The sequence below is a fragment of the Tympanuchus pallidicinctus genome, unplaced genomic scaffold (genome assembly GCF_026119805.1).
Source record: "Tympanuchus pallidicinctus isolate F22 unplaced genomic scaffold, pur_lepc_1.0 scaffold30, whole genome shotgun sequence".
Taxonomy (NCBI): Eukaryota; Metazoa; Chordata; class Aves; order Galliformes; family Phasianidae; genus Tympanuchus; species Tympanuchus pallidicinctus.
The window spans coordinates 2,662,912-2,675,399 of record NW_026294748.1 but is presented as its reverse complement, the minus strand read 5'-3'; the positions used below and the strand labels follow the sequence as shown (position 1 = coordinate 2,675,399).

Here is a 12,488-nt window from a genome sequence, read left to right as displayed (position 1 = left end):
GGATGCTCGCTGCGAGCTTCTGTCTCTTCTAGCAGCCACCATATCTGCCATCTTCCAGGCAAACTTCCTGCTACAGAAAGCCCCATCTCTGCTGCAGCCACGCTCATAAAGCAGCCACCCCCAACTCATGGGGCCCACAGCAGCTGGGGGAGCCCCTTCCCAGCGCCATTTACACTCCAACCCTCTTCCTTAAGTCCATCCCACAAGAGAGTTTCAGTGACTCCAGGTCAGAAACAAGCAGTGAACCACACACAAACCTTCCTTGAGTCACATGCTTCCTCTGCAATGGGATGAGATAGGTTTGGCAAAGGGGTCAGGCTGCCAGTGGCATCTGTCCTTGGCTGCTTTCTCCCTTCCCACACAGTCACTGACCACACTTGACATTTCCAAACCTGTGTTTGCAAACATGAACTCATTTGCTATTCAGGACTTGCGCTTCTCAGCAGGTTCCCAGGGCCAGAAAAAGCGATGGAAATCCTGCTCGTGGCTGCGATTTCAGATGCCTCTCCTACCACATCTTTGCATGCAAGTATCAGCATAATTCACCTCCTCAACAATCACACTGAGGTAGAGAAATGCTGTTCATATTTTAGCAATGAGTCTCAGACAGGCTCTGCAGAGGGCACACGGGGAATCGGTGTCAGATTCAAGAATTGCTCATTGAGGGAGACTCAGCGAGACACACTGAGGCTGACTTTTACCTAAACTAGGAGGAATTTTCCACATTTCAGATTTTGGGTGCTTACTCTGCCTTATCTGCAGTGCTGGCCGAGGCTTTTGCAGGACTGAGGATTGCTTTCCAACGCAGTAAGAGCAAGGAGCCATTAGCAAAATAACTCCTAGCTGCCAGCAGACTCTATTTAGGGGGGGGGACCTCAACCTTGTGCCACCAGTGCAACCCGAGGCACAAAGAAGATCACAAACATTCCTGCCAGGCCTAATTTCAGGTGCACAAATCCCAGCTGCCTGAATTCTTCCCCCTCTTCGGTTCTGTTTTTCAGAGCACCCACCAAAAAGTCAATATCCTGTTTCATGAGATCTTAGAAAAACAGGGCCCTCAAGGTCTGCAGCCAAAATTAATGAACTTTTACAGAAGAAAAGTCCCCAGGCTTTGCTCACATCACAGCAAAGCCTGCAGCAGCACCAGGCAATTATAGTGTAGATTTTCTGACTTCTACTACTGGGCTGCAGCCACTAAATATGTGCTTTTAAATAACAACACTTAGCTATTCTATGGCACTCTATATTTTCAAAGAGCTAGGCACACATTAGCTAATTGAATACAAAGGGGTTCCCTGGGAGACGGCACTGGAGGAGTTATTAGGGGATGAAGTCACTCTTGGGTTTGTGCTTCATGCAGCACTCGACCTGCCTTCTCGCTTTACAGCAGCAGACACAACCTCTGAGGTGACCCGAGCATTTAGATCATTGGGGGAACCTGCCTAATAAAAGCCACACGGCCAGGCTCAGTAATTCATAGCTTTAAAGCCACCAGCTTGGAGCTTCTGGCGTCACAGCGGTGAGTTATGACTGGGAGATTTACAGGCAATCATCTCTGTTCCATTAGTATCATAAACCCATACGGTGCAGCTCCATCGCTCATGGCCTGCCTGGTGCCCCGTGACACCAACAGCAAAGCACAGGGCACCCACTGGGAGGGATTGCAGCCATTGGACAGGGGAGGAAACTGAGGCACTGAGCAGAACAAGGCAAGTGATTGGAAACACGGCTGCAAGGCTCAGCCTAGAAGAGACTGCAAGGGCTTGGTTGGCTTTCTGCTGATGAACAGCCTCCTGCAGATGCTCTCTGATGCTGCCATTGCCATTGCTCAGCACCTGCACTGAGCTCAGCCCCAAGCTCAGCCAAGGATCCGGCCCCCTGGCGAAGGCTGATTTACACTAGGGGCTCCAGAACAGGCTGTACTGTTCTTCCTCTAATTTTATATGGGACAGGAAGGAGAATCTTGGGCCAGAACTTCCATTTCTCTATTATTAAGACTCTACTTTGGAAAACTTCCATTGCAGGAGTATTTGCTGCTCAGAAAAGCTGTCACCCTTCAAGCACAGCTCACAGCTCCCATGCTGGCACTCAGCATCCTGTTGCCCTCTGGGCTGCGTAACTGAATGTGCTAATCATCCCTAAGCTCCTCTAAGAAGACACTTATTTATTCACTCAAGTGGACAATATTATGTTAAGCATTTTATGGCTTTCTCGAAAGGCACAATTTATTTATAAACTATTGACAGAGTCAGTAAGTTTATAATGGGCCACGTGTTAAAATCAATTCCTCTGGAAGGAATAAACCTCAGCACAGCAACAAATTGCAGCCTTCTGAGCGGGCAAGTGGGTAAGGAGGACCGACCCAATGCACCACGTCATTTGGCCATGCATGCAGTTACAGAGCAGCTGTGGTCTCAGTGAACTTGGGGACAGTTTAGGCAAACTGCCCATCCATAACCAGGTTGCTCTTACAACGTTGACACAACACAAAAGCATCAGAGTGTGCCATATGCCACTCAGGATGGGCATTTTATCTCCTCATGCAAGGAGAGGCGTTAAGATTTTTGGAGGCTGTTCTTCAAAAGAGGGCACTTCAGGAAAACACGTTGCATAAATACAATTTAGTTCAACTTCTCTGCAGGGAGGCTGGGCATCGAGGAGTGGCAAAGAGAAAAGAGGTCCAGTACTGCACTGGGACCTGAGGACAGGGCACAGAGAACAGGGGGGCAGAGAGTCTGAGGCAAAGAGGATGAGACAGCGTGAGGGCAGAGGAACAAAAGAGGTTTGCTCTCACAGCAGAGGGCCTGGGCTGTATCTGAGAGCGTGATTTACTCAACAACTGGCAATCAAACACAAGCTGGACTTCCTGCAGGACTTGGAACAATACACAAAGCAGACTCCAGACAGGTAAGGTAGCACAAGCAGGCACAAATCACTGTTTTGCCTAAATCTTTTTCTCATGCTAACGAAAATAAGGAGAAATTGCTTTGGCATCCTTGCACAAGCCCGATTTGTTTGCCCTCCTACCGCATGCTGCAGGAAACACGAACCATAAATCCAGGGAATGGCCGGGGCTCTGCAAAAAGGTTTTCATCAGTTACTGGGAATCAGGAAGGTCTGCAAGGTAAAATTTGTCAAAGCCTAACAAGAAAGTCTGCATCCTTCGCTTGCATTAGGGAGAGCAAGGGATGCTTGGCGACCTCATGCAGCAGCAGAGCACAGTGGGCTGCGATGGAGCTCAGAGCTGCACGGCTGCCTGCATGTGTCCTGTTCTGATGGGCATCCAGAGTGACAACACAGCCTTGGAAAACTCATCCTATACGAAAGACCAACCTCTTTATAAATCCAACAAAGAAGGAAAAACAGGAAACAAATAAACAAAGCGAAGCTGATTTATCTGGTCTCTGGAAATTGAATACGGCAGCTGCTTTATCAGCAACACCTCCGCACAATATTGTCAGAGAACAAACCTATACCCGGCGAATAGACTGACTCAAGGCACTAGTAAAACTCCTTTACACCTCCCTTCTTACAGTCATAATTTTAATTGTTTTGATTATTTCCGTCTAATCTCCTTGATAAATGTTTTGAAGTTTAAACCCAGTCTGAAGTCTATGTATTAGATTAAAAAGAGAAAGAAAACAACAACAACAACAAGCTACCCAGAATTAACGAGCTACAAGAATTCACTGTACCACAGGGTTTTGGAGGCATCCAGCATCCCTCCTGCTAGGAACTGCTGATCTCAAGGATTTCCAGAAACTATTTATATTTCTTCCAATTCACAACAGTGGCCTTATTAGTAGGATTATGATAAACCAAATTTGTTGATGGAGCTCCAAGTTCCACCCCTCCCCTCCCAAACACCACCTCGCTCGAGTCGAGCTGACTTTCTGCAAGGAGGATGCGGACAGAAGGAGCACCTGGCATGGGAGTGGTGGAGCAGGGAAGGAACGCCCTGCAGACCTGCTCCATTCTGCCACTTTCATTAGGACTCCAGGAAAATGTGTGGAGCTTCTGTTGCTGACACAAAGGGTCCCCTGAGCTGGCTGAAGGAGGCTGATAATGAATTTGCACGCAGTAAATTAGCCTGTGGATATTTTTACATCATTCTGCTCTCCTCGGCTCCAATGGAAACACATTGGGGGCCAAGGGCTTCCTCCTCATTTCCTCCCACAGCCTCCTGCCAAAGGCTGGCATCTGCTCCTGCATGCAGCTCTGCCTCCTGCTGAGCATGTTGGGGACACCCGCAGCACCCCAGGACCCCCAGTCCTGCCCCACAGAATGGCACTTGGGGGGAAGCAGCCGCTCGCCTCCGCCCCATGCCCTGCTGCAACATGGACCTCGCTGTCAGCTGGGATATGCTCATTAAATAAAATTAATGCCAGAAGACAGAAACAGAATTCCCTTCCAGTGCTGCAGGGCAGGTGTTTAATTTGGCATTTGAGCCCTTTTTCTATTCTTTTTTTGGCTTGACATATTTTTCCATTTCCAAGTAACGTCATGCTGTACACACTGCCTATTCCCCCTCTGATGGGCTCTCCCTCCATTTAAAGCCATCTTCTTGCTTGCTCCCCTCCACAGCAACTCGCTCTGATTTTATCTTTTCTATTAGGCAGTGATTGTAAAACCTCAGAGGGTTCATTAGGAGCCTGATAATCCCTCCAGATTTATTAGCCTAAATTGCTCACTCCCATCTTTCATCCCCATTTAAATATTACTAATTTTCGTTAAACATCTCGCCCATCTGCCCAGGTTTTGCCCGATGTCACCTTTCTTCTTCAGCAGATCTGCCAAAAATCCAGTTAGCTCTGCTCAGAGCTCATCTCTTGGACAAAGTGGTAAAATAAACCACGCTAAACAGAATAATATCCTGTGAGAGCAAATGACAACCAAATTCATTTCAGTCTCACCTGCCTCATACCCTCATTGCACTAGATGAATGGGTTTCAAAGGCATATGCCACCTCTTGACCTCAAGAAAATGCTTAATAACACTCATGCTCAAAACCAGGGTGGTCACGAGCTTAATTAAGCAGCGGGGAGCTTAATTTCTGTAGCTGCTTCCATTGTCCAAGCATCATCTATGAACACAGACTCCACTGTGCTGGTGATGTACAAATGGAAATCCCTCATTATGTGTAGTACAACAGGCCTGACAAGCTCAAATTACAGATCGGGGCCCCGCTGTGACTGAGACTACCCAAAATTTGTTCTGTTTTCCAGCATCACTACGTGCCTCAAACACGCAGCGTGTGCCAGGCAGGTATTTAGCGGGATGGAGACTCTGTCCCTCACCAGCTCCATCCCTCCAGGTCCATCCCTGCCTGCCCAGTGCTGGCCGTGTGCGCGAGGATAAACAGGAGCAGTGCAGCTCTTTCATGTTGGACTGCTGTTGAGCGAGGCTACGACCTATGGATCAAGTGCTGGGCAGCAGCCAGAACGCTATTAGTTCTGCTAGGCACTTGTGGATTTTTCTTTCTTTTGCATTTTTCTCTCTCCTGACATCTCTCCCTATCCCTTCTCCACTCTCCATCCCAATTGCTCCCTGGGCTTTCAGCCCCTGCATTTCTCGCCTTCCCCCTCCCACACGTTTGGCTCCATCCGCTGCCGTCTGTCTCCCACCCAAACACAAAGCGTGATTCAGCTCTCTGCTTTCCTGGCACACACACACCCTGGCATAAATATTAATAGAAATTAGAGAATATGACTATCATTGGGAGTTGGAAGGCACCTCCACTGAATCACCCGGCCTGTCCTGCGTGCCCAGGATCCCACCAGTCCCCAGTAAGGGCCCTTCTCCCTCTGGGCTGAGCTCTCCCCACGCTGCTTGGCAGCCCGTTCAAGCCTGCTGCAGCAAGAGAAGTTTCTCCAGTGTTTATTTTGGGTTTCCCCCTGCTGCTGCCTAAGCCCATTACTCCTTGTTTAGCACAGCACTCAGGGATTTAGCCACACGATCCCCACATTAACGTTATTAGTGGCTATAAAGCCAAATCACCAGGGGCTGTGCTGAAGGCATGCCCACTCTGCTTCTCCACATTTATGGCTCCATCCCTCCTCCGTCTTGCTGCCCGCCCTTCTCCCCGTGCATGGAGCAGCCTCTGGCACTGATACCTCCCTCATTAGGACGCATCCATCTACTTCTTTCCAAGGACCCCAACTCCCGTAACACAGCCTCCAACACCAACCACAGCTCCAGACTCTGCTTCATAGCACGGTGTGGGGCTGCTGTGCACCAGTGGGCTCTCCCCTCCTGGAAGCCACAGCAAGCCTTGCCTTACCTGAGGCTGGAGATTGCAGGAGGACTGCAGGGTGACTGCAGAGGGACTGCAGGTAACCCCCCCACCCCACACTCAGGCAGCTTTTTCCCCAAATTCTCATTAACATGACTCAACACACGCAGCCAAGAAAAGCCAAGAAAAATGTCTTACCAGATTAGTGAAGATATATGTGTAATAGGCAGATGCCATTCCCAGCTCGGCTGCCTGCGAAGGAGAGGAAAGAAGATTAGACCTGAGCCTGGCAATCTGCAATCTCAGCCCCAGTAGAGCAGACAGGGCCAGATTTGCTTTCCCACCCTCACTGCCACTCTTGGGAAAGCTGGAACACAACAGCACAACCTGATCCATGGGATTAGAGTCCAGCAGGACCCAGCCTATCTGGAGGTTCCTGGCTTTATTGCGGGTTTTGAGAGGAGAGAGATTAGATGGGGTTTATTTCATTGTTAATTGATGCTACTTCTCTCCTCTTCAAGGATCAACATAATGAGGAAAACTTTTTAACATGATTTTTGAACATAATGAGGGAAAGCAGCAGCTGAGAGGGCTCAGTGCTTATCTCCTTTTTTGCTACAAGCACCGGGATGCAGTGAGCAAGGCAGTGAAAGCTCTTGTGGAATTACAGAAAAAGGACAGTCAGTTGTCTCAGTGATGGCTTCCCCACAGGCATCAGCCAGATTTGGACTCCGGTCCTGAGAATTAACTAGCATGGATGAAACCTAGCAAGTCTGACAGTTCTCCAGAGTTTAACCAGGGTTGTGATGGCCACAAAAATAGAAAAGAAGAGGGTGAAAGTGTATGGGGATGCAGGGAGAAAGAAGATTTTTTCTGTGGGATGATCCCTTCTAGAGACCACAGACCAGATTACTGAAGTTATTATCCAAAATTCAGAATTCTTTCTAGCCCACTATTCGGTTGGTGGAACAGATGCTCAGCATTAATCTGCAAATCCTTCTGAAAGCCTGTGTTTCATTGCCAAGCACAGCTGCTCTCAATTCTGCTCCGGGACCTTGGCAAGGCGGTTTTCTGATCATCCCAACCACCTGGAGGCACCGGAGGCAGCGAGGGACCAACGGTGGCTTTGGCTGCACGCTGTCCCCCTGTCCCTTGTGCAGGTGCCAAAATGGAATCAGCAAAGCCATTTGGCCAAAAGAGCACCGTGAATCCACAGCAGCCTTTCAAGCAGCTTCCCAGACCGCTGCCTCATCTCTGAACCCCCCCACAACAAAACGTGGCACTCGTTGTCCCTCCCTTCTCCCTTCCTGGGGACTGCGATAATGTCAGCTCTCACCCTGACCTACTTTGGAGTCAGAGCCTTCGATTTCAAGGGCAGAAAATCAAAGCAAGCAACAAAGCATCTCCTGCTCCCATCGCTCACAGCCGCTCGGTGCGTCCGCTGCCAGGTGGGCAGTGGGACAGGTTGGTAATGGAGGAAGCAACCATGTGTCTCCACACCATATGCAGAGGGTGAGACACGAGAAATTGCCATTTCTCTCATTGTCCAGAAGGTCTGACACAGCACTCTCAAACTGATGACATGTTTCTCCTGCTTTTGGTGACCTTTGGGCAGGATGCACCGATTCACCATGACCTCATCCCCATAAAGAAAACATTTTTTCAGCCTCCCCAGATGCAAGAGGCAGCTGCATCAGAAGCTCATTATTTATTACCTCCTACTCCTACAATCCTCCGGCCAGGAAGACTACATTACATTTTACTGAAGTGCTGAAAAATCACGGCAATCTCTGACATCTCTATCAGTGGAAGGAGAATATTCAAGCACGGAGGAACTGCAGGTCTGCAGGAAGTCACTATAGCAACAGGCAGGGGACAGCCTGCAGCTGCCAAGCTGCATGCTCCTAGTGACACGGGGACTTAGGAAAACCCTAAAGGCATGGAGGAAGAAAACGGCTCCCCAAAAAAAGGCAGGAAGGGAGCCCCCAAAAAATACCCCAAACTGCCTATTTAGAAATGCAAAATGGCAAGCAGAAGAAAAAAACCTTCCGGAGGGGGAAAAATAACAAAAAACAGCTCTAGTGGTTTCTGCTGGCTGTCATCAGGGATAAATCTGAAATGGTGATGAAACTCCCCAGTAACATAGCCAGGACTCCATGTGTGATGCTGCGACAGCAGCCAAGGGGAGACCCCACTGCCTGGATCCTGCTCTGATTCAAAGTACTCCTTGTTCCTTCCAGGACATGAGAAACTACACCCAACTTCAGGCTCCATCTGGAGCCACTGCTCAGTTCTGAAGTAGGCTATCAAAACAAATGCTAAAAACTGCAGCGAGAGACCATTTAAAAATAAACACGATTAAAATAAAATCTCGGTTAATAAGGCAATAGAAATGGAAGTGAAAAGTTAGGAATGTACTAGGAAAAAGAATAAATTATTGCACCAATTGAGTAATTTCAGAGAGCTCAGCAGCCCCCCAAAGCAATATGATGGCATCGGGAGCCATGGGCATGCACCACCAATCGCATCAGCTCAGAGCAATTAAACCCTTGCTTCTGTAGGTACAGCCCTGAAAAGAACAAGCAAATTATCTTCCCTAGAAACTCCACCAGTGGCAATTCTCTTCTCTGCAGAAAGCACTTCCAGTGAACTGTTGTGCTCCATTATCACACAACACCTGCATGCACACGTTCACACACATCTCGGATGTTGCCCAATGGAAGCAGCAGCATTTGCAGGCACCCACCTTCTGCAGGATGGTGTGGGACATGGAGGCGTTGGCGTGGACAATGATGGTGGCTGTTTTGTCATCTCTGATCTCTTTGAGGAGAGGCGTGGGGTCCCGGCTGTCATCCAGCATCCGGACTGAGAGCGTGTCCTTAGAAATGAGGAACTGCCGAAGCAACTTCTCCAGGTTTAAAAGGCCTTCGTATCACAGGGAGAGGATAAAAATAAAAATAAAACATAGACGCCTTGACATTTTACAGCTGGCTCCAGAAGCACCTGCAGACAGCTCTGGGAAGGCTGCAGGTTGGCCCTGGGAGAACTGCAGGATGAGGTCAGGCCTCCCCATGCCTAACCAGGCATCCTAAGCCCTACTTGGGTCAACCCAGGCCACAGCCTCCCCCCTTCCCCCACTGCTGGCTGAGGCTTCTCCCAGTCAGGTCTCCTTCCAGGCTCTTTTTGATATCTAACAAGACCTCCTGCTGTGGCTTTTCTTATTGAAGAAAGACTATTTGATAGATTCTGTCTCTTCTAGGTAGCTGCTGGTTTTCCTCAGGAAATAACCTCCTCTGTCAACTTTGATTGACCAGAGAGCACGAGATTTAATCATTGGCAAAACACAGGCAGCACACGTGGTCATACAGTGCAAAAGAAGGAGTGAAGCTGGGGTGAAGGAGGCTGGAAAAGCAGGGCTGGGAGCAGAATCCGAGCCTGGCTGACGTGGGGTCAGAACCAGACATGGGATGGAGACTGGAGAAAACACACAGAGCAACGTGATTAGCACGAGTCCTGCTTCCAGGGACTGCCAGTGCCTCACAAAGGGAACAAAGCGGTGTTAAAAGGCAAAGATCTGAGATGAGCAGCCTCCCCTTCACAGCGAGAGGCTGCCAGCAAGCTGTGCATTGAACTCTTCACAGTGCATTTGCCTCTTGCATTTTATCCAACTCCGGTAGGAACTCAGCAACTGCACAACAGCAGCGGCCCAGACCTCACCTGAGCACTGCTCAGCATGCTGGTTTCAAGTGATCAGTGAATTGGATTCTTTGATTCGCTTTTCATCTCACTCCACACCTTGCAAGGATCAGCCAGGCTGCTGTGCACAGTAGTCTGGTGGACACTTTGCTTGCAACTTGTCCCAGTAAGACACGAAGAGAAGTCAGGAACTCGGCAGAGCCAAGTCCCAGGGGCTGCTGTGTGACACCAAGTAACAAATCTGCCTTTGCACCACAGGCTTGTCTGCTCACCAGCTCTGCTCGTGGGGTTTGTGCTGCTGTAATCCTTCACCCTCGTGGTCAGTTCCTATTTCTGCCCTCTGGTAGTCTGATCTTACAGAGCTGCTCTTATGATGACCACCCACCCCAGTAATGGTTGCCTTTTCAGGTCAAGGATTCTGTAGAATCCCACAGACCTTCCAGGCTGGGACCTCAGAGCAATTCACAAACAAGCTTATTATTCCACACCACAGAGAAACTGAGTCACGTAATCTTCTTCTAGTCACCACCGTGTTCCACTTACACTGGCCTAACTCCATGGACTTTGAGGTCATATTTTCCTTCCACCGGAAGAAATGACAATCAGCCCACAGAAGAAGGATGCGACTTCTTCCAGTGACAGCACGAGCGTGACAGGATAGGACCCAGGAGTCCCATCACGCAGCCCTGTACTTAAACCACAACAGCTACGACTTTCCCTCCTGGGATCTAAATAATAACATCCTTCAAAACAAGATTTCCTCACTGATGAGCAGACAGCTCATATGCTCCCCTTATTAGCCTCCAGGGAACCTTCTGAAAGCCCTGAGTGCCTGCGGTTAGTTGTCTAAAGCACTGTGCTTAGGAGCAGTGCTTGCCTTAAGGGAAGACGAGGGCTTGTGCTCCTACACAAAGCTGAATCAGGCCCTTCTTGCACTCTGTAACAGTCAGAGCATGGTGTGCCTCAGTCCTAGCTAAATGTAACGCAAGAGACTATTTGCATTATTTTCATTGCATAATTTTGGGTCAGGTCCACCGCAAGGGTAGATCTGAGCATGCCTGCTGAAGGCAACTTAATGACTTACAAACACTCGGGATGTCATCTCCCCAGGGTGCGTAAAGCACGAGGAGAAGGCAAACACTATGCTGTTCCTTCTGACTCTGTGTTGAGGTCTGCCTCAGCAGTGTGTCACTGGCACAGCTGTGGGGTAAAGTTTGCCCAAGCCTGCTCAGGAAGGATTCTGCCTTTCCTACAAGCTCAGCCCCCCACCTGACACTGCAGAGCTCTCGCCTGTGTCCCAAAGCTCCCTCTGGACCCACATGCCTTCACAAAGCCTCTCTTCTTAGGCTGGTTTGGATGCTTAACTCTAGTGCTAATGAATCTGGCTGCAGGGGAGCAAAAGAAAAGTAGTTTGGGGTACTACACACCAGCTACCTGCCCGCTGCCTTACAAGAACATAGCACACGCTTCAAGCAGTAGGATGCAGAGCCCGCTCCTGCCATGTGAGAGTTATGCAGAGCTAAAATGGGCTCACTGAGGTGAACACTCCAGCATCCAGATGCACAATTACCAGCAGATGTATGGCTGCAGAGCCCAAGAGGGTGTGCAATGTAGTGACTATTAATCAAGTCCTGCTTTTAGGCCACCAACTGCACGTGGGTTTGGGAGAGATATATTTCAAAAAGTGATGCTTGCCTAAAATAATCTCCAGAAACAAGCTTAAGCCTTTTTTTTTTTCCCCTTCCATTTCAAAAACCCATCTGTGCAAGCAAAACGCTCTTCAGATTGTCAAACAGAAGGCAGACGAGCCTCTGCTCGTCCATTCCCATTCCTCCTCCAACAAACAGCTCCGTGGGGCAGCAAGGTGGGACGACTGCCCTGCAGGGCTGCTCTGCACAAAGAGGCCCCACGATACAAACCCCCAAGTAGCACAGCCCCCAGCTGCCATGCACCAATCACCCTGCTCTTCCTGCAGCAAGCACCGAGCACGCAGAGAGAAACAAAAAGGCAACCAGGAGCAGAAGGGCCACTACCCGTCCTGGGAATGACTTACATTCAGCTTTGGCACAGATGAGGCAGGCAGTGGTGCAGTTAAAGAAGTTGAGGATTCCTGCCACGGCCACACTGATGTCGGTGTTGCTGGGATGGAGGTTGAGGGTGGTGAAGCGCTGGAGCTGCAGCTTCAGGAACTCTTCCGGTGCCACTCTGAAGTGAGGAACCTAAATAGGGAAGAGAAAGAAGGAAACAGAATTAAGAGAATAGGAATAAAAACAAGTAGATTTACCATAAAGGACCTTTGGTGTGAAATGCACAGCATGCAGAAAGTGAAATATCCCAATAAAACTGCAGAAGCGTCACTGAAGTGAGGAGAGGAGGGCGGGATCTGTGCAATAGCAGAGGGAAATAATTATCACAGCAACAAGAAGCTGCGGGAAGGAGTAGATCAGGAAAAGTCTTGCTGAGCCACTCAGAGAAAGGCAATGGGGTTTGTGATTACAGCACAGGAAACCATTCTGGATGAGTTCAATGTAATTAGTCTGGGTACTAATTGTAGTCAGGC

The 12,488-nt window shown here is 49.2% G+C and overlaps 1 protein-coding gene across 3 annotated transcripts in view; it reads right to left on the bottom strand.

Annotated features, from left to right (window-relative positions):
• Nucleotides 1-12,488, bottom strand: part of GRIK4 (glutamate ionotropic receptor kainate type subunit 4) — a 123,808-nt gene that overhangs the window by 33,658 nt on the left and 77,662 nt on the right. For all 3 annotated transcript variants that reach the window (XM_052697255.1, XM_052697256.1, XM_052697254.1), the window contains 3 exons: nucleotides 11,982-12,147; nucleotides 8,979-9,157; nucleotides 6,431-6,484 (listed from right to left, as the gene is read on the bottom strand). In XM_052697255.1, coding sequence (XP_052553215.1) covers nucleotides 6,431-6,484; nucleotides 8,979-9,157; nucleotides 11,982-12,147 — 399 coding nt within the window. The remainder of the gene's footprint in view (nucleotides 1-6,430; nucleotides 6,485-8,978; nucleotides 9,158-11,981; nucleotides 12,148-12,488) is intronic.